The 21,777-nt window shown below is 42.5% G+C and overlaps 1 protein-coding gene across 1 annotated transcript in view; it reads right to left on the minus strand.

The window, feature by feature from the left end:
* Nucleotides 1-21,777, minus strand: part of BMP6 (bone morphogenetic protein 6) — an 87,123-nt gene that overhangs the window by 15,490 nt on the left and 49,856 nt on the right. The window contains exon 2 of the mRNA XM_066324987.1: nucleotides 9,970-10,162. Within this exon, the coding sequence (XP_066181084.1) occupies nucleotides 9,970-10,162 (193 nt within the window). The remainder of the gene's footprint in view (nucleotides 1-9,969; nucleotides 10,163-21,777) is intronic.

Consider the following 21,777-nt stretch of genomic DNA (forward strand, 5'->3'; position numbering starts at 1 on the left):
ATTAGATTACTTAAAACACAGACTTGCCTTCCAATGGGTGTCCTCCATTTTAGTGTCCTCCACAAATACAATAAGAAAACTGCCTGACCAAAGAACAATTCTACCAAACAAGAATGAGCCACTTTATCCCAGTTTGTCACTCCCCCTCTCTGGAAAGATTTTGATTCTTTTGTAAAATGGAGAAAAATGGATCATCAGGCTTTCCAGTCTGGTTAAGTCTCTGCAAAAAGTCTCACGCTTTTCAATTAGCTCTGCTGTTCAGATGAGTTTTGCATTGTTCAACTGGATGAAGCCAATGCTGAAGGTTCACCCCACAAATATATTAGGGCATAGTGGATGTGTAGGCAACACATCTGAATACCTTTTCTTCAAGCCTCTTTTCAATCAACATTTGTCACCGAGGCCTCAGCAGGCTGCAAAGAACTGTATATCATTACTAGTTTCCCTTTTGGCATGAAGGTTTTTAAAAAATATTCAGTCACCTATTTCGAAAGACAAAATTAGGGAGTAAGAGGGGAAAAGAAATTATTCACATAAAAAAGCCTCCCAACAATTTAACTGTGTGTCTTTAACCACACATTTTCATACATATCCTGTATATTTTTCAGAACAGAAACCTTGTATATCTCTCCCCCCTTAAGAAAGTCACCTCAAATTTGTCCAAGTAGGAAGTACTTGAAAATTGCTGCCCACAAAGGCTGAACAGAGATTCAGCTCTCAGCAACAAAATCCTCTGGACTTTTTGTAAGCAGGGAACATAGTTTCCCCTCCTTTCCCCCTTGGTAAACCAAATACCATGAATCACCTGAGGGGAATCTGCTCTCTGCTACAGCCACATGGCTAAGAGATACTCCTGCTACTCCTGAAAAAAAAAAAAAAAAAAAAAAAACAAAACCAACAATAACAACAAAAAAACCCCATATGAAGTCTGATCTTGAAATGGAAACTGGGAAATCTCCCAGACTAGCTTCTGGTTAAAGGGAAACAGGAAGGAAGATCAAAGGGAAAGAATATTTCATCTCAGCCCCTGGTCAAAGGGAAAGAATATCTCATTAGACAGGGAAAGGTGGAGGGCTTTTTGCAGTTGTGGGAGAAGCAGAAACATGCAAGGACTAAATGGAGAGACCTTGGATAAAAAGTCTGCAGAGAAAAAGAGATTACAAAGATTTTCATCTGTACAACAACAAGAATGAGGCCTTATAGCCATGTCCAAAAGAGAAATAGTTTAGGAAGCAGTCAAACACCATGCTGAAGAGCACTACACATAAGTAGATGCAAGCACACAGTTGAAGCAAAATTTAAGGGTGGACAAGAAAGCAAGAAATGGATCATATACTGAGCAAGTCGCACAAAACAAAGTATTAAATTTCTAGTCACTAAGTGACAGCATTGATCCTGTGCAGTGAAGCAGGCAGTGGACTTCTAAGAAGAAGCAGCAACTGTGTATGTGGTCACAGTCATGGAAAGGGTGTCTGAAAGCTTCAACTTTCGAGAACAGAGGCAAGATGGAACCTGAGGGAAGCAGGAAGGGAGTGTGAGGAACAAGAAAAAACAAGAAAAATAAAGGCTGGAAGAAATTTTTGAGCCAGCATCACTGAAGAGAGAGGAAGAAGTATCTGCTCTCAACATGGGCTGAAGAAAGCAGAGTCAGTCCAAAGGTTTCAAGCCCAAGCAATCCAGACATCTAGGACATCACAGGACCTCTGGCATCTCCACAGGAGTTTAAAATTCAGTGTACAGAAGATAAATTTCATCATCAAAAACAGGCAGCTTCTTACCATACTCTCTGTCTAAACCTGCCTCTGGGTTTTTACACAGCTACTGCCACCTCATTGTCACTAATGTGCCCAACAGTCTCATCTTTATTTTCAGTGTGCTTGACCATCTGGATTAGTCAAGTTACTGATTCCCATAAGAAGACTGCAGCGGACATAATTTGTATTAACCTTTTATTTTTATTATTATTATCATTATCATTATTATTATAGGGAAGTAAGTGAATGGGAGAAAACTGAGGTGGTGAGCTGAAACAACTTTCCTGATAAAAGAGAAGATATTAAATAGGAAGATGCAAATTAGACTCCCAAGTCCAAACAAGAGGTCTTTGCTCTGCATCAAAGCCTTGAAGTATGACTCAAGTCTCAAGAAATAAATGGGAGTGTTTCCATGGCCTTCAGAAGACTTTCTGAAGAAGGAGAAGGACAGAGAAGCAAAGGTCAACAGAGAAATCACAAGTGGCTACAATAAGCAGAATGGAGTACACAGTTTACTGGAGGAAATATGGCCTGTGTAATTCAGAAGGCAGGATTTAGCTCCAGTGTTCTCAGAGAGCAGATTTGTCAGATATAAATATCAAATATAGCTACTATTCTTAATGCCGGCATCCCAACCATGTGTTCAGGGCATTTATAGGAGAAACAGCTTGCATTTAACTTCAGTGCTTTTCCCCCTCTAAGGTAAATATTTTGTTAACTGAAACCTCTGTGTAAACCTTTCAACAGAACATCTCTAGGTGTTAATTCTCTTTAATTGAACATTAATTAAATTAGAATTCAGTCAAATTAGTAACCAGGTCAAGTGGTTTCTCTTCGTTACTATACTTAGTGAAATGTTCACATTAAAATAATTTTTCTGTTCTGGATACACATTACAACATGGAACTTTGCTACAGGAAAAACACCAAAGCTATAAAAAGCTAAATTTAAAGAAGCATCTGTTGAACTAGTTTTTTTTTTTTTACTTTCCCACCCTCCCTGGCCTTCTTTCCCTGAGCAGAACGAAGTTTTACCAGGGAGACAGAGAGAACAAACAGAAATCTCACCTTCAAAATGACCAAGTTAAAGGTCTCGTATTTTAATTACATGTCTTGGAACAACATTTTTGGCCCAACTTCAAAGCTTGCAATTACCCAGGTGTTTAAAGGATTGTTACGCATCAACAGCCATTTACCAAAGCATTAATTACCATAAGTCTCTAAAACTTTCCTCGGCTCAACCTTTTTGTTTACTTTTCTTCAAAGACGAGTTGACATAATAGTCTAGACTGCCTAGCAGCAGTTTCTCAAAAGGGAATTTTGCACAGAAGTGTGTGGAATCTACATTTTAATTAATACACTTTGTAAATACTCTTCTCCATACCTCAGGATCAGCATCTTTAGTTTGCGGTGACATCAGCTTTCTGTAAAAATTATCCTGCATATAGCAAACTAGCAAGATTATTTGCTCTTATCTACTTTCAATGGGCAAATAACTCTTAACCACAATTGACTCAGTCTTACAGAGCTGAATGGAGCTCCACAGAGATAAAACTTTGAAACTGCAGCCTTTTCAGACCTTAGATCCCCCATCTTGCAGGAGATGTAGGCACTACTTCAAATTTAAAAGTGGTTATTACTTAGAGAATGGACCTCACGTGGAGCTCCCACAGCACAAGGTACTGCCAAGAGATGCAATACAAACCTTAACATCTTAGTGTATCTAAATGACCAGCAGTCCAAAGATTTAACAGCAGCATAGAAAATTTAATCTATCGGTGCTACCCTGTACAGAGAGTGTCAGGCAGGAGAATGCTGGCACCTGGAGTGAGCTGCCATGGAAGGCAAAGGTAGTCTCTATTGTTTCATGAAAGACAGTCTCTATTGTTTCATGAGAAGTGAGGTTCAGTTTAACTGTCCTGAAGAAGCAATGCCACCTGCGGCCAGGAGAGATGTGCACAGCCTGTAAGAGTTTCTTACAAACAAGGAAGGAGACATGAGGAAATGTCAACCTACAAGCAAAGTTGCTTCCAAGGTGGAAGAGAAGACCAGCAGCTGGGCACTGATTTGCAAGGACTGAGAGCCAGCAGGGGAGAAAAAAAGCACAGAATGGAGGTGTTCCATTGGGACATTCTGGAGGAGGTATGCAATTCAGCGTAGGGAGAGGAAAGCAATCTTGGATATATCCAGACATGGAAAAGCACAAGAAGGAATGAATAAGCTCAGCCTCACACCTCCATTGCTCCCTGTAATGAGCTGAAAAGGATGTTCTGTAACACTGTGTCTATTGCCCCTGGCACTAAAGTCTCTGGGGGCAGAGGGTGAAGTCTTCCACGTTCACTAGAGAGCAGCAGGCGAAACCCAGGTTTCAGACCTGCCTCTGGCAAAGGGTAGAAATCAGAGCCTAAAGCTAGAAGACACCAAGACTATGGGAAGCTCAACCTAGAGGTCCATGATAATCCCCAGTAAAGTCAACATAGATATCTGGGTGCAAAAGTGTGCCAACCCATTCAGCTTAAGGTCTTGAGCTTTACAGATCAGAGGAATGACTATGTTACCAACTGGAACAGTTACAGAAAAGAAAAAATCATCCCAAGTCATAGGAGTAAGAAATGTATTTACCTTCTTGTTTTCTTTTTATTACAAATATATAAGATAAAGGGGTATTCCAGCTGTAGTGATGGCTATAGTACTACACTTCAGAGTCTTAATGCAGTTTGAGGCACAAAGATGGGGGAGAGGACAAAGGGGAAGTATTTTTCTTTGTCCATTAAGTAAAGAAAAAAGGCACTGGTATGGCATTCTATAGTTTAGATAGAAAATGCCAGCTGGTTATGGAACCAGTATGTTTCACCCAGAATAACTCTGAGTTTCTAACCACTCTAAACCAACCAGCCTAAACCACAACAAAACACATACCCACAGTGGGAGCTGAACTGAGATGCGAACAGACGCTTCTCTATAGCATCATGGAAACAGCTCTATCATATACAAATATATACACTATACACAAATCTGACCCCAACTTGAAACAGATTGATGCTAGCTTTGTCATTTGTATTACACAACCCATTCCAAAACCCAGTTGAGGAGGGTTATTTATTTTCTAAGCTATAAACACTGCCGTTGAATCAATTTGCCCTTTAGATTAGAAGCTCGGATCGCATTTGTATAAATATCCTGTTGCAAAGAGGAAGACTTTATTACCACTCTAACTGGCAGCTAAAACCAACAAGCGCCTTAACCCTTAAGGAATTGTGTTCATGGTCTCCAGGCAGTTGCTCTGCAGGGCACATTTATGTCCACACATGTCTTTTCATGTAGGAGGAATCTTCCTGACCATCATGTTCCCATATTTCATTCTGGGTGCAAACGAAACTGTTTAATAAACTGACCATTAACGTACCGTATCTTCCTTTGATCACTAACACAGGCCACTGTGTTTTTCCTAGACCAGTTGTTTGGACAGTGTGGGAGTGTTTTGAGGTCTGCATTAGCAGGATATTTACACTTGAAAACATACTGATGATCCAAACCATGGACTAACATCTTTGATCAGCCATAAACTGCCTTCCCTAGTCCTGACCCGACACCTCTCTGGGTGAGGGCATGGAAGTTTCGAGAAAGAAACTGTTTAAATAATGATCTGTTTTCAGGGACAAACTCATTTCTTCCCTTCCCTTGTAAAGGTCTTGTTTACATGGCACTCCACTCCCAAGAGGCACCAGAAATCACACACGACTTTGCTGATTCTTCCACAAAATCAGTCCTACCCTTTAGACTCAAACCCAGGTGCTGGGTTTAGCTGTGTGTTGGCAGCACACAAGGGAGGAGAGTCGAGGCTGTGTAGCTCCTGCCTGCTGAAATTAAACAGCCCCTTAGATACAGCCAAGGTGGGACAAGGACTACTCGCCTTCCTAAACTGGTGCTTTGGCAAACACCCCTGTTTTCTGCATATTCCAAAGGAGGGAAAGAAAAAAATAAAAAAAGAAGAAAAAGATCCCACCCTAGTGTTCAAACAGCCCAGCCTCTTAAAACTCTGGGGGGTGAGAAGCTGAAGGGCAGCAACATCCGCCAGATGTATCACCCGTTCCCTCTCCCAGCATCAGCCCCTACAGCCCACAGCCTGGTTCAAAGCCCAGCCATCCTCCTCAAAGCAAACCAGATGTCACCTCAGCCCTGCCTGGTGAAGCCTCTTCTCCACACAATCCAAAATGCATACCACTGGTGGCTGGCCACAAGCTTGACCCATCCATCCTGAAGATTTCATTAATCTCCTCACAGCATCCCACTGACAGCTCCAGCAGTTTGTGTTATGACAAAACATGGCTGTTAACGATGGTTTGGTTACAAAACAAAAGCTTCATTTCTAGGCACTATTTTTCTTACCTTATGAAAGGGTGGAAGGAATGGAGAGATGAAAATACTACTGACACAAGTGAGTCAGTATTAAAAATGTTTTCTTTTTTGAGAGAGAATGTACACAGACCACACTGTCCTCAAATGTGAGTTTCACTGCCTGGAGCCCCCACAAGTATATTTTTCATATTTCTGATGAGACAGGGTCACATTTCTGCACAGAGGTTTTATGGTGTTTCAATCAGCATTGATCTCTGATCATTCATGCTCTCTTTCTATACATACAGTCGCTGATATTAGCTTTGCCTACAGTGGCAAAAGTCAGTTTGATAATTCAGTAACCAGCAGAAATTTTAGCCGCAGGCTTGGTTCCATTTTTAGCCATCAGGGAGCAGCCAGCAATGCCTCGTGAATCCGTGCAGCAGTGCACATCTGGGCTGGAGTCACAAGCTCATGCTGTTACTGTCCAGATGAGGGTTTTTTTCCCTTTGCTCAAGTAATATTGAATTAAGCCACTTCATTACACTTAATTGGAGCCAAGGGATACTTCTAGGCTCTGAGCTTTGGTGAAGATTTGTATTTACTGAAGATTTCTCTTATCTCCTGCCCTGCCAAACTTGTTTCTTAGACAGAAGCAGGCAGGATCCTTTCTCTTTATATTTTTCCCCCAGTGGTGCATGCTCCCTTTCCCTTGTAAATTCCTGGTTTAAATCTATACATGTCAGCTTCCCTTTTAAGAATCATTTGTGCCCAAAAGTACTTTAGGAGCTACCAATAATTGCCCCAAACCACTGTTAACTTCATAAAAGCCAAGATTAACATGGTGTCTTTGAACTTTCTCTGAAGACTGCAAATGTGAACGGAACAGTCGCCTTGTGCAGCCCTTAGAGATGAATTGTCCTGACCAGAAGGAATAGTTGTCAGCACAAAAAGATGAAAAAAGGTGTGACATCAACTCCTCTCACACATGCTAGTTCACCAGCTAGACTTCAAAATCTGTACAGATTCCTCCTCATGTAATAAAATGCCATAAAATGTCAGGAAATATCAGGCTGTTATTCAAAACCATTAATCTAAAGGAAGTGTGACACAACTTTTTTTAGTAGGTTTTGGTTTTTTAAGTCAAAAGCAGCTGTTATTTTCTGGATCATATGTTTTCTAAATTTCAATAGAAGCCTTACAAATATTTAGCAAGTTCCTTCAAGACCCAGGGCTTTCTTTTCCTTATAATTTAACTTTCCAGTGATCTGAACTGGAAAAGAGAACATTGTATTCCAAATTAATCTGCTGAGACAAGAGGGGAGAAAAAAGTATTTTGGACTTTGTTTCCCCCAGTAAAAGCAAATAAGTGAATGGATGATCAAAACCCACAACCTCTCTTATAACATAGTTTCTTCAGGCTTACCAGAATAATCTGAGGCATTTTTCCCCTCCATGCAGAGATATTAGCAAACAGCTAAATACAACTCTTCAGTGTTTGTTTTCAAGAATGTTTACAGGCCAAAGTCCACTCAGGTCATCAGTGAAGGTGAATGTTTGAACTGATGGCAGCTGTAGCCAATGGAGTCAGACCTCAACTGGATATGACACTGAATATGCAATATGCAACTTCTACTATCCTAACTCTTTTAACATCTGCATATTTTTAATATGAAGGGGACAATTAATAAACATATATGCACTTTTGTATACAGATATGCACAGAAAATACAAGCCTATCCATGTACTCACAGAGAAGCACACGTTTTCAAGTATGATTTTATATTTTACACATACGTGAAAGAGTCCTTTAAGCTGAAAGCAAAAAAAGAATGGAAAAGGGCATGTCCCTTCTACATCTGCAATAATCTGTGAGCCACATCTTGCCCACCTCTGTGAGGATGATGTGACAAGTCCCACAGACTCATCTGAAGCACAAAATGCTTTAGCCAAACGTCTCCCTCCTTCCCACCAGTAAAAGTAAATAAATAAACCAGGAAAAGAAACAAAAAGAGAGCCTTGAGGGACCGGATGAGTCAGAGGTTAGTAATGGACTACAGACACTCATCCCTGGGTCAGCGGTTCACGCCTAGCCCCTGTCAGGAGGGACAGGGAATCGCTGGCAGTCTGGAGGAAGCCGCCTTACGATTCCTAGTCCCAGTGGCGGGATCCCCTCAGCATGGCCGCCAGACACGGCAGAAGGAACGTGGCAGAAGGGAATGGAAAGACCTAAAATACTCGTCAGCTCTTGGACAGAAACCACCTGGTGATCCCCACCCAGGTGCTGCTGTCTCTGCTCTCTCCGTAGGGAGGTCTCCAGCACCCAGGAAAGCCCAGCACATGCAGATGCCAAAGGACATGTCACAGCTTCACAGTGCAATCCCATTTTGGCATGCTTCTGGTATGGTGCGTGAAACAGAGATACAAGGTCCCAGCATCATTGTTGCACACAGCCACTTTCAGGGCAGAGAGTTTGCAAATGTGTTAGGAACAGGGTATACTAGGGATTACATCCTGTACTTTATCCAGTCCTTTGTTCTCTTTCCCACATTGCCCTGCTTGCTCACTTTACTCTGAAAACATGTTATATCCACATAAAAGCTGACAGTTCTCCTATGCTGTGCCCTGCTTTGGTGACTGTCAGAGAGCAGCGTATCAATTTCTTCCACAGACACTTGGCAGAGGTTTTCCTCCTGCTCCAGAGGTGGGATCTCTACTTGTGGAATCTGAAGCAGACCAACACTCGCCATTTTTCCTGCAATATGGCTCTGAATGAACAATATATCTAACATCTACAAAATCTGCATGACTGTCTGGCCTTTGATCAGTTCTTCAAGTGGGCATTGATGTAACATCCTAACCAGCATGTACACAGCCTCAGGAGGCACTCCAGCAATCTGGAAGTTGAAGCACAAAAGGAACACTGATCTTCTAAAACCCACACTTCTTCCCCATCACCTATTTACCCAAGCATTTCTCTCTTTCCTCGAGAGGCCACACTCTCCACAGAATAACCTTATGAGCTATTTGATGTTGCCCTAAGAACTGCCAATCATCAAAGGCCAATCCCTCCAAATGGTACCAGTGGAAAGGCTGGAGAAAGAAGGAGCAGAAAGGAAAACACCCATGAAGCCTTCACAGAGAAAACAAATGGAGCTTTTTTCAAACACTGCTGGTTTTGATTTTTTTTTTTTTTTTTTTTTAATGCCTGCAACAGAGGAACTGTTACAGTCCTGACAAGTTTTGGTAGAAGTAATGAAACACTTTTGTACCACAGCATTACTCTGACATTTAATTGACCATGTATTTCCATCTTTTAGCCTTACATGATTCCTCCATCTGAAACATTACTCTTTTTAAATTAATCACTCCATTTACACTTGTTCGGATTTTTGTGTCACAGTCTCTACCCTGCCTCTGTCACTTTTCCTCTCTCATTGCCACTGTAAGACCAGAAATGATTTTGTACCTGTGGTCAGCATGCTGGATTTTCTTCTGCTTTACTGACTTTAATATGTCCAGCTGAGAGCAGATCAAGTCTGAACTAATTACCAGTATTTTTCAAACAGGCTAGTAGTATTAAGTTAAAAGGGAATACGTGAATTTCAGTACACAACGGCAACGCCAGCAGTGCTTTAAAAACCTATTACTTCTCAGCAGATTCTTTCTCTATTCAAAGACAAAGCTTGCAGCTAAGTCACACCCTCATTCCCACACTACCATGCCCATTTCCCATAAGGAAAGGACCACGCAATAACATAACCCTGTTAACGTGAACAAACCTGATAATCATTTTCAGTCCTATCAATATTAATGCATAAGCTCAGCCTTCTCCAGGAGAGCAGCTGGTGGCACAGAGCAAGCCCCCTCTTGCATACCTGTTCTGATGTTCCTGCAGCACCTGGTAGATGCTGATGAGGAAGGTTTGGTTTTTAAAGCTTCCCACAACGCAGTCCTTGTAGATCCGAAACTCAGCGGCTGTGACGGCCTCGCCCTCAGGAATCTGAGACAAATTAAATTTGAATTCCTTGTGGTGCCGCTGGTGAGGCGTGAACTCCTTGTCATACTCAACTGCAGATGGGAAAAGGAAAGAAAGGGAAAAAAAGGAACCGTGACTAAAATTTAACAACAAAAGGTTTCTACATGCTGCCACCTGTTCCTTCAAAAAAACTAAGAATCTTGGGTTTTTTCTCTAAAGATAGCCCTGGCAAGTGCCAGGGAAACTTATGCAATTAAAGCTTTTCTAATGCAGTACTAAGTGAATATGAATGTTCCTCTTCTTTAGCCAATTCCTTTGGGATTTCCTGATTTTTAAAGGAAAGCCAGCTTTGACTGGCTTTTTGCTCCTGTGTAAAACTCGGAAGATTGTGACCACTCCCAGCATTTTCCACCTGTGACTCTCCATGTTCTTTACAGCATTTCATTAAGTCTCACAGCCCTTTTCCAAGAGAGGAGACAAATAGTTCCATTCTGCTTTAGCACACACAGGCACAGGCAGAACCAAGTGATAGCACCAGGTCAAACAATTCCCTAAGTGCCCTAAAACGTCCTGTTTTCTGGCTCACAGGTTTGTACACTAGCCATTAGACCACCTTGTGAGTGAATATGGTTAACATGATATTTATTTTGAGGGTTAAAGTCAACCAGAGCTCCCCCTCCTTTGCAGAAGCTTATTTTAGAATGAGAGAGCCGAAGAGTGACCACTTTTTGTTTCTGGTCTTAGACTTCCTAGGGTACACTCACAGGAATAGGGTTTAAGACAGACACAACACAGAATTTCTCCTTATTTAAGTCTCAGGATTTGCATTTTCTCTGTTTGAGGCTCCCTTTGCAAACTCTGCTTCCAGACCCACTCTTGTATTACTTGATTACATCTCAGTTTAGTCTGAGTCTTAATTAATTGTTTGTTATTTTTTCTTATTTTCTACCAGAAATTGCTTAAAACATTAACATACTATATAAACATACAAAATCACATCTTTACAAGCCTGAGGGGACAAAAAGCAAAAACAAAAAGCCATTCCCACCAGTGGAACTGAAGGAGTACATGTCAGGGATGAATAAGTCACCATTACATTATCATTAGGGACATGATTACGTTCAGAGGCAGCAAGAGGAGAACAGATCCCTTTCAATGTTTGTCTTTGTGGTCATTTTTTGTTGTTCTCCCCCCACCATTCAATACATCGGACTGCAAAGGCGCCCACGAGCCTACTCTCACAACATCCCATGAGGTAAGCAGCAATGCCTGTTCTCCAGCTGGGATACTGAGTCACTGGGAGAGTGACTTGTCCAAGGACAGGCGGCGGAGGTTTGCGGCAGAGCCAGGAATGACAGCCAGCGTGCTTGAGGTTCAGCACTTTACCCACAGGTTACCTCCCTGAAGAACAGACATCTCCCAGCTGCTGCAAACAGCCCATGGAGACTTTTCCCTCCACCTTGCCCAAATGCCAGTTCCTACTCATTCTCCAGTCACAGTTTCATCCGTCCTCTCCCTTTCTTTTGGCAGCCCTTCCATGTGAGCTGCCTCATCTGGCTGGGTCCATGTCCTGGCTCCCTGTGAGACAGTTAGTCACATCCTTCTCTTTGAAGCCACCTGGAAATCTTTTCACCTCTGCATGACTGCTGCCGAGCATTCTGTGGGACACCACACTGGGGGATAATGTGTTAAGGGCTGCCACAAGGCAAACAGGCAAATTCTCAAACTGCTGTCAGAGTCAGACAGTGCTGCCAGTTTTGTTAGTCTTGCACTGCATCTGTCTGAGCAGCTCAGATGTCAAACAACAGGCAAATGAGGGTGAGTCGGCTCTGTAGCTTCCAGAAACGAGGTTGTGATGCCCAGCATTTCCATCAGAGATTGCACCAAGGCAAATGATGGTAACACACTCAATTCCAGTGCCACCAGGAATAACCTCTCTGGTTACTGGTTATGGGTGATCTGGGCTTCCCTTTGCAGCACCTGCCCCTGTGTTTAATGGGGATCAACTCCAGCAATACCAGACTGGTTGGTGTCACTTGCATGTACGCCCTTGGAGACGGGACCTGAGCTGCCCGATCACTTCCCATCTTGAGGAGAGTCCAACAGGATGCACTTCCCCAAAGAGAGAATCCATGTACTTTGAGAAACTTGTAAGCAGCCAACCAATGAGAAACTGCATTGGGCTGCTTGCAGCAGGACGTGCCCAGCTTGGCCCATTTACTCACTGCTAAAAGACGAGAGGATGTAATTAATGGTGAGGGAATGTCTAAACCCACAGGTTTGGAGAGGCACACATATGAAGCAACAGTTCTCGATTTAGAACTCACTACATCCTCGCTCATGGGTGCAGTGACCAGCTGAAACCCACACCCCCCTTCCATGCTGTCACAGGGAGGAGCTGACCTACAGGCGAGGTGCAGCGAGGCGGCATTTCCCCAGGCTCGTGGCTCAGGATGATAAAGAAGATGCAGGAAGAGCAAGGGGAAGGACACAACCAGGATAAGCAACAGAACTCTATCAGGGTGCCAGAAAGCTAAAATTACACCAGAGGCAGCAAAGGAGTCACTGATGCTTCCCGCCAGCTCTTGCCATATAATCAAGACATTATATGGTCTCTCCAAGTGTGCAAGAGAGAGCCTGGAGCTGTCCCACATAGCACGGAGCTCAAAATGAGCCCAAACATCATGTTTTGTTGTTTTTTTCTGACCTCAAGTCAGCTACAGTGGCCTGATCTCCACTCATCACGACTAAATGTGCAGTTTAAAAGTGATATAACCAAACTCCAGTCCTTTAAATAAGTATTTTCCCACATTCCTCTCCTAAAAAGTCAAACACAAGTCACAGGAGGAAGAAAAGCCCACCAAAACATCTACCACAAGGCATGACAAGTAGCAGCAGGTATGATGCTTGACTCCAATTACCCTTTCCCAGTTTATAACTTGCCTGATATATTCACAATAGTATTTTCCTGTTTTTTAAAAACTTTCTTCCTTTATCCCTGTCCTTGCCCAATATGCCACACAATCATAGAAGCTGACTAAACTGATTACAAGGGAAACATTCAGGCTGATTTCATTATCAGGCTTGGCAGAATAAACAATCTGAAACACACAAACAAGGAAATCTTTTTTTATTCCTTCAAATTAAGAAATTCAGCTTATTCTGTTACAAGAAAGGCATATTTCTGCTATAAGAAAGAAATAGTGCTAAGCTGATGGTATCCTCCTCCACTGCGATCAGTTCAGAAGCAGCCCAACAACATCACAGGATGGAAAAAAGCCTACATTAAGCTTGTATGAAGCAAGTATAAAAGTTTAACGAGTTGGAAAGCTTTTCTGGCTATGTATCTTCCCATGATACAATGGAGGGTGGACTTTTTTTTCTTTGTGGGAGTGGTGAGATATTTAAGTTCTATATACTCATTGTCACCCCATCAAGCTAATAATCAACTGTTTTCATCCAGCAAGACAGCTTAAAAATATAAAATGCCAACAGTCCTTCTCTGGGGGCTTTTTACCCCCTAGAAACTCTTCATTTTTAACAAAGAAGTCAAGTTTTAGAACATTAAAATTTGGAAAGGCAAGATTCAAGCTGCTGGTTCCCAGGATTACCCAGTCTGGATTGCTATCAAATTACAATGCCTCATATGAGCTTGTATTCAAAATACAGACAGCATACACCAAAATGCAAGGCAACAGCAAAAAGCAGAAATAATTTCTCAAGCTGCTTTCCCATTATTATTTTTTCCACATGGATACATTTGGGTCAGTCTGACCAGTGATGTGAAATCCAAAGCCAATTTCCGTCTGAAGATGAACATAAGGATGTCCCCACTGTGCACTCTTGCAGGGAAGATCAGGCAGCTCACAGCTGGGGCAGGTGGGAAGGTAGAAGCCCTGAGTGTTGCTGGGCTCCCATAACCTTTTCCCAGAGCACTGGCTGGAATGTGAGGACCAAGCCAGGCAGAACCAGTGTTTGTAAGGTCATGGCATGAGCTATAGCCTATAAAATTCATCTTCATGGTCAGACTGCATTATCTATCACACATTACTGTTCTTTTGCTGGAGTAAGTCCTTGGAGGTTACAGATCCAGGCCGGCACATATCAGGGCGAGTTGGGAAAGGAGCTGTCAAACAGATTGTAGCCCATCATGAGCCAGAGGGACTGCCCACCCATGCAAGTCTGCCCCATCCTGGCTGGTGGCTGCTCCTTTGCTCGCAATGCAAAGGAAGGTGTGAGCTCTGGACACTGGACTCACCCCTGAGTTTTCACTAGAGCCCAGTTCTGAGCCAATAGCCAGAGCACGCAGAAAGAGTTAAGAGAGAAGTGTGCCAGAAGCTCTTTACATTCCCTTTAACAAATATTTTTAAATACTATACAAACACAGCACTATTGTTGAGCAGCTAAAAAGGCAAGAATGGCAAAATTAGGGTTACTGTGGTTTTGAATTTTGTGTATTCTAATTCTAACCCAGTGTTGCAATAGCCAATTTCAGCACAAAATGTCCCTGGTACAAAAATAGCGTGCTGCTTACAATACTTGTTACTTTAAAAACACTGCATAGAAAAAAAAAATTAATTGAGAAACTAACACATCTATTTTGGTAACTATACCATCCTACTTCCATTTGACAGTGTAGCACACACCTCGGACCAAAGGATACATAAGTCTAATGACAGTCATGGAAATAAACTCTCATTCTGCGTTGGAATTTTAAGCATTTCTTTTTGGATCTAAATTAAACCAGTATGCAGAAATAACAGGTCAAGAGCTCTTCCTGAGGAAACACAATTTTCACTTAGAACAGCAGCAGCACATATCATGATACGTGGAGATTTACTCTGGTTCTCAGCTGCTGAGAGAAGTGTTAGGCCAATTGCTCGGGTGAGAATTAAAATACTGGCTTAAGAAAGTAGTCTAGTTCAAACTCTAGGTAATAAAGTAAAAAAAATACTAACCTAGAGCTCCAGAAGTAATTAAAAAAAATAAATTTCCTATATAAATAATTATGATTTCCATGACAATGTGGTTCCTTGGAGGGTGCATAGAAGGAGTGGGGCTGCAAATTAATAAGATAGGACTATTTAGGACAAGCCATTCTGCATCTGTCCTAACCCCAGCAAAGCTGAAACTACCGAAAAATCCTTTGCACATCAAGATCTTTAACGGTGACTTGGTTTCGCAGGGCCACAGCTACCATGCTCCAGGAAAAGCAGTCAGGATTCACAGCCTGCTTATGCAAAGTGAGTTTTGCATAAGTGTTCCTGAATTCAGGTGAGAACATTCATTTCTTCTCAGCCTTCACACGTGACCAGCTCCCAAATAAAATGAGAAAACTTCTGAAAACTGGAATTGCTGACAGGAGATTCACCACCACATCTACATGAGCAGCACAAATGCAATTCCTCCGTATGACATCACCAATTTTTGCTCTAAGTCAACAGCATCTATCATATCTGGAGCAACAAAGCAGTGTATTAGGCCTCAAATGCTTTAAGCATTACTAAAGCTCCAAGAGTCCACTCTAATAAATGGACCAAGTACGTATGTGACTGATCTATGCTGTGAACTTACAATGGCATCACCAGAATTTCTTCAACACTGGCTGACAATAACTTGCACAGAACAAAATTTATGTAAGCTTAAATCCCCCCTCCTTGACCTTGGTCCACAGTTGCTACTTGCTTCTTTTGAAGCAAAAGAGATTGAGAATGTGGGGGTTTGCACACCCAGTCTGAGGGATGTCCAACTTCAGAGCAAGACTTGGGTCTTCATTTGGGTCTCACAATTTGCTCTCTGTTCCACAGTGGATCTATACGGATGGGGTCTGCAGCACTTTCTTTTTACTCTGAAGAGATGCCCACAATGTGCCTGAAGGTTTGTCTGTATTTTCACATTTTTTTTCAGATTGACATCAGGTCAGTCTAAAAAAATATAGCACCTGTCCCAGACAGTCCCACATCTCAGACAGATGATCACAACTGCAGAAGCACTGTTACTGTTAAAGATTAAAGCTGACATTTCTTCCTAAAAGAAACAGCATTTCCTAAACATTGTTTTAAAAACTGCAGAGTACAACCCAAAGAGCACAATGTACCAGTTTAATACCTTCAAATAGGAAGGAGAGAAGACTAAAAGGCTTTACAGGTACTTTCTGCCATTTAAGGAAACAGAGGTTACACTGCACTAGGTGGACCTGCAGATTTCAAGAGCAGGCCAGCAGCAAAAACAGATAGCTCCTGGAAGTAGTGAGGATGCATCAGAAAAAGATCACTGCTGCCTGTTTTTCACACTTACATATATGTAATGTGTGCCACTGCCACTTGGGCACCAAGATAGAGAGATAAGTGGTCTGTCCTACTGCAGCAACATCCTGAATCCACTACTGCTTACACACAGGACTGACCACTTTCTCCCTACTGTAAAGACCTAAAAGAAAGCAAAACCTTCCCCTTTTCGAAACTATGACTTATTAATAAGCCATTTCACAGGTGGTGAGAAGGACAATTCTTTAAAAGAGAAGAAACTCAGATGAGACATTAAAATACAAGGTCTGAAAGCAAATCCTTCCCTGCCCAGCATGCACAAGAGGTTGGGAGATAATTTCTTCCCACCTTGGTCTCAGGTCAGCAACTTCAACTACCTTCTGTGATCACAGCAATTCTACAGACTCCCAGAATCTCCCAAGAAAAGACTGTTTCTTTCTATCACCCCAATCATGATGAGGCATTCATCACCTACATCAAGTCCACTGCCTACTGCTCCTGCTCTTCTGCATGCCAGATCTTCCCAAATTCCCCCCCACCCTGCAACTTTACTGATTTCTGAAAAGCAGAATGAGCAAAAATAACTAATTGCAAAAAGAAGCAGTCTCTCTACTTCCCAGACATCATCCCTGGATTTTCAGAACAGTATCCCAAACAAACCAACCAAGGTTTGATCTCCCAAGATAAGAGCATGTAAAAGTCTGCCAGACCTCTCTGATGAACTTGTCCTCCACCCACTGGGATAAAAGGCAGTTTTTAAACATAAAAAAAAAAAAAAAAGTCAAGGTACCTATGGTTCAGTCTGGCATTGCACCATTTGCTGATCCCTCTGGGTCCAGCTGAGGTGGGTGAGATACAACAACCAGCTGTATGCAGTTTTAATGCAGTTTTAAGTTAATGTTTAGACATATTTACAATAATACAAAGATTCAAGGCAAAAAACTCCAAAAGGATGCTTTCTTCAAAACATCTCTAATATCACATCTGGGCTGACACAATATGAAGTGGAATTATTCCACTGACTTTGGTGGAGCGATGCCAGTTTACAGCCAATGAGGACCTGGCTTTATGCTCGATAGCTGTGTGTGCCAGAAAATAATGGCTCAGAAAATAACCCATCATTAATCCAATCCCAATGTAATTATGGAGATTAAATTTAAACAATAGCAAATTGCTCTCTAAACATAACACTCTACAGAAGAGCTTCAAAGGAGGAGGGGCTTTTACTTTTGGATGAAAAATGCAACTGAGCTCTTCTTTGTTTCTTTGTGCTGGGAATCAAGCTGGAATCGGCTTGTAAAATCAGATTAAAATAGTTGCAACAACAGCTTCCTTTCAGGATTCTTGAACCAAAGGCAGTCTAAAAATCAAAATAATGCCCTAATCAAATACATAATACCCATGGGACACCAGAAAGTACTAAAAAGGCATTTTCCCGTTTTCACAAAGATGTATGGCCAGTAAAGCTTTTCCCCTCTGCAATGGGAAGAAGCAGCAGTGAGGACCAGCCTTGATGTAGCACATGATGGGAAAAGTTAAAGCAAAACTGAGAAGGAGATCCCTTGACAAAGTGCTCGGGGGCAGCTAAGCCAGGAGGCTGACTGCAGGCCACCAGCACCTCTGCCACCAACACTCACTTTTGGGCTTCCTGGCTGCCCCCCTTGCAATAACAGAGATCGCTTTGCAACTGCTTCCACAGCCGCCTCCTTGGTTCCTTCCCCACATAAATGGTAACAAAACTGGTACTTTCTTTCCATATGCTGGCACATACGGCAGGTCCCTGCCCCGCAAACAGTGTTGTATCTTAGGAAAACAAAACATCTTTTTGCTTAAGAGATGCCAAATTGCTTTATCAAAGGCACTACTGTTTGCATTTTTGTGGCAATATTAATTCAGTTCCCACTGAGAAGCTGATAAAGACCCTGACTGCAAAAACACCCCTCTGGAAGAAGTGATGTGAAGCTATTTCTGTATTTATTGCGTTTCCAAATAATTTATGATTAAAATAATATTATGCTTTCCAAAGAGCATTTCTATTTCGCAGCCAGGCTTCATGTGTGCAGAGCCAGCTTGTAGGAGGGGAGAAGGCGATGCTGTCAGCCCATCGGCACAGAGACACGATCGGAAGTGCTTTGCAGCCATGCACGTGGTGGGAAGAGAATTCTCCTACTGCTCCTGCTTGCTTCCTTGGCTTAGCATTGGCTCCTGTGTCCATACCCACCCAGTAACTGCCTGGGACACTCAGAGCTGCCTGTAGAAATCTTCTCTCAGTGTTTCCCACCCTCCAGGTTTGCCACAGGTCACGCCGCATTTCCTGCTGGCACGGCCACTGGCACGCAGCTCCCTGGAAGCGCAGCTGCCCTGCATGCACCGACTGGTCTGGAAATATTTTCAGAATTTTTTAAATGGCACAGTCATCTCGCACCATGTCTCAAAATCATCTGTCCTTCTGCAGGAATTTAAGGCAGGACAAATCAATTCACTTGCAAGTTGAAGCTGAATTTCAAAATGCAGGTTGTGCAAAGTGGGGAATTTTTTTTCATTTATGGGCATTACCCTATCTGCTTTTCTTGCAGGTGAGGTTTTATTTTTATTGGTATGACTGTGAATCAACCAGCAGCAAGTAGGAAAGCAGGCAACAGATGAATGTTTGCAATTTAAGTTGCATGCTTTCATTTTGTTGAGCACTCATCTCTTGGCATCACAGGCAGGTTTCAGCTTTTCATTTAATGGCCCAGCTGAGAAAGATATCTCCTGAGCACAATTCCCCATAAAAATACTGTCCAGAGTGCTTAAGGTTTTATAAATTTTTGGAAAAGTTTAATCCAGCACTCAAGACTCAGATACACAGAAGAATTCAGCCCCGTTCCAGAGGTTGTCAGGCTGTCCTGGAGATTACACCACCACTGAGGGCATTGCCATTGCTGACATGACTTGTGACTCCAGCTGATACCATGAAATGCTGTTGCCTCACTTATTGTCCAGTATTTAGTGTTTTCAACTGGGCTCCAATTTCAAATGACTGAATTAAGCATCATCCAGCCAAAAGACCATCAAAGAGCATGGGCTTTGGGAAATGGGCAGGGCACTCTGTGAGAGAGCATAAAGGACACCAGACTTGGCATGAGCCAGAGAACAGAAGATACAAGAAAGGAGGAAGCACTACCCCTAAGAAGGGCAGGAAGTGGCTGCAGGGATAAAAAGAGTAAAATCATGGTCTGGAGACCCCAAATTCCCAACCTTTAACATGCCTACAAAGCAAACACTCTTTGTGAGAGTCAAGGCAAGAAGATGCTACAGCTCTGAAGACTGAAGAGAGCAAAGGCGTGAAGTGCCTGAAGAAACAATTAATTGTTTTAAAGGCTATTACTCCTGGCTATGTACATTTGTCCAAGGAACAGCACTGTTTGTAAGGGAATCCCCCCTTCAGTGCACCCATTCACTATGTGCTGGCTTGGCACACTGATCCAGAGGAAAGGGTTCCAACATGTCACTGGGATGGGAGATTCTCAACCACCGCTGGGGTTGAACACCACCACAACAGGTGGTTAGGACAACTCCCTGTGCCAACTGGAAAAAACAGTGCCTTGGAAGACATGGATCTACTCAGAAATAGCAGAGCACCTTTGCTAAACCCACTATTTCTTTTGCCACCCTTCTTATTTATCATTTCTTTCTCCCTATCCTTCTGTCCTGGTCATCCTGACAGGTTCCCTGAAGGTTCAGGGAAGACTCTCTCAGGCCCAGGAAGCTGGCAAAGAGAGAGAAGGATGGGCAAAGAGGGACAGAAGAAGGCAAAGGAAAGTCTCACCACTTACACAACCTTCTCTAGGAAAGTCAGAAGGGCTGTGAACCCTCTCACTGTGCAGCCCTAACACATCAGGGAAATGTCCAAGAGCGGCAACCATGAAAACTGAAAAAAAAAAAAAACACCAACAGAAATCCCAGAATATTTTACAGACCTTACAGCCAAGTAAAATGTGAGGCAAGTGTTCCTTTTTCTGAGGCAATAACGTCTTGCAAAGCATTCCCCCCACACTAGCCCTGTGTCATGATTTTCCCCCACCACAGACGCAGACAGAGAGGATCAGAGGGAACTTGGCATGCCTTGCTCATAAAAAAACCCCCGAGTTCTCCTGCCCTACCATGTCACTGAATTCCCATTTTTTAATCTGCCTACTGGCCATGCCAGCAGGGTGCAATTTGGGAAGTGACTTTTTTACCTCTGAAACCTCATCTGCTGTCAACCAACATAACGATGCTGTGGAGAGCCAAGCAGCCGTCAGACATTTAAAAATTTGCAGCCGCTGTGGGCGGTTGGAGCAGAGGTCAAATAATGGTCATTAATAGTTTTACCTAACCTGTAGCTTTCAGCTGCTCAAAACACAGCTTTAAAAAGAAAAAGAAAACGGTATCACACAGCTTTAACAATCTGCTTAGGAGTAAAGAATTTCACTTGTTAAGAAAAAAATTAAGGAAAAAAAAAAAAAAAAGCCTTGACAAAAACGCCCGGTTTGACTAACAGCTTCGGTCTAAGCCTTCCTTTTTCATTATTTTTTATACTCCCATATCCCACAGTGACCAGAAGCATACTTGGAATTTGGAATGTCTCTGTCCATCTGATAAAGCCATCAGTGGCAGCAGCCCTGCACCGGGCCTGCGGGGGACACAGCTCCTATTCCCAGCTGCAGAGCACAGCACCCAGCCCGGGTGAAAGCCAGGGAGATGCAATGCTTTGGGAATGATGGGAGACTCCCAGTCAGGGTAGGAAATCCTAGGGAAAAAGTAAGACTTGAGGAAAAGCACCATTAAAGGACTACTAAAAGAGGATTTGTGGAATAATCCTTAGTTCCACATAGTTGGCCTGACTGACATACAGTAGCATAACTGGGTAGTTCACCTGAAAAACATCCAGCAGGAAAAGGGACAGACTCTGCCAAGTACTACTTTTATTTTTTTTCTCCCCTTTCTCCCCACCCCCTTCACTTTCACTGAATACCCAAAGCAATCCTTGGGCTCTAGGTGTTAAAATAATCAAAAGTTATCTACAAATGTTCTCAAAGTAATAGCATATAAATTGACTCCAAAAGGTCTCAGGTTAACAAATAGGAAATTAATAAGCTTCACTGGTTTAAAAAACAACCAAGTATGTTGGCATTTCTGGCTTTCTTTTATCAAGTTTATCTTGCCCTTTTCCTCTAAGTTATAAGGTTCCTGGAGACAGAATTTAAAATTATGAAAAAGAGAACGTGTTAAAATTTTCAGCAGAGCCACTTGCCCACAAAGTAATTTTCAGACATTTGGCTTCTATATCTTCACTCCTTGCAATCATGTCCTGGCTGTTTGGCTATCCCAGCATTTCTCTGCCCCACCCAATCCAGCCTTGTCATCACTGATTTTATTTTTCCGCTCTTTTCTCTTAGTAATGCCCTCCTCTCTTG

The sequence above is a fragment of the Sylvia atricapilla genome, chromosome 1, assembly GCF_009819655.1.
Source record: "Sylvia atricapilla isolate bSylAtr1 chromosome 1, bSylAtr1.pri, whole genome shotgun sequence".
NCBI classification, from domain to species: domain Eukaryota; kingdom Metazoa; phylum Chordata; class Aves; order Passeriformes; family Sylviidae; genus Sylvia; species Sylvia atricapilla.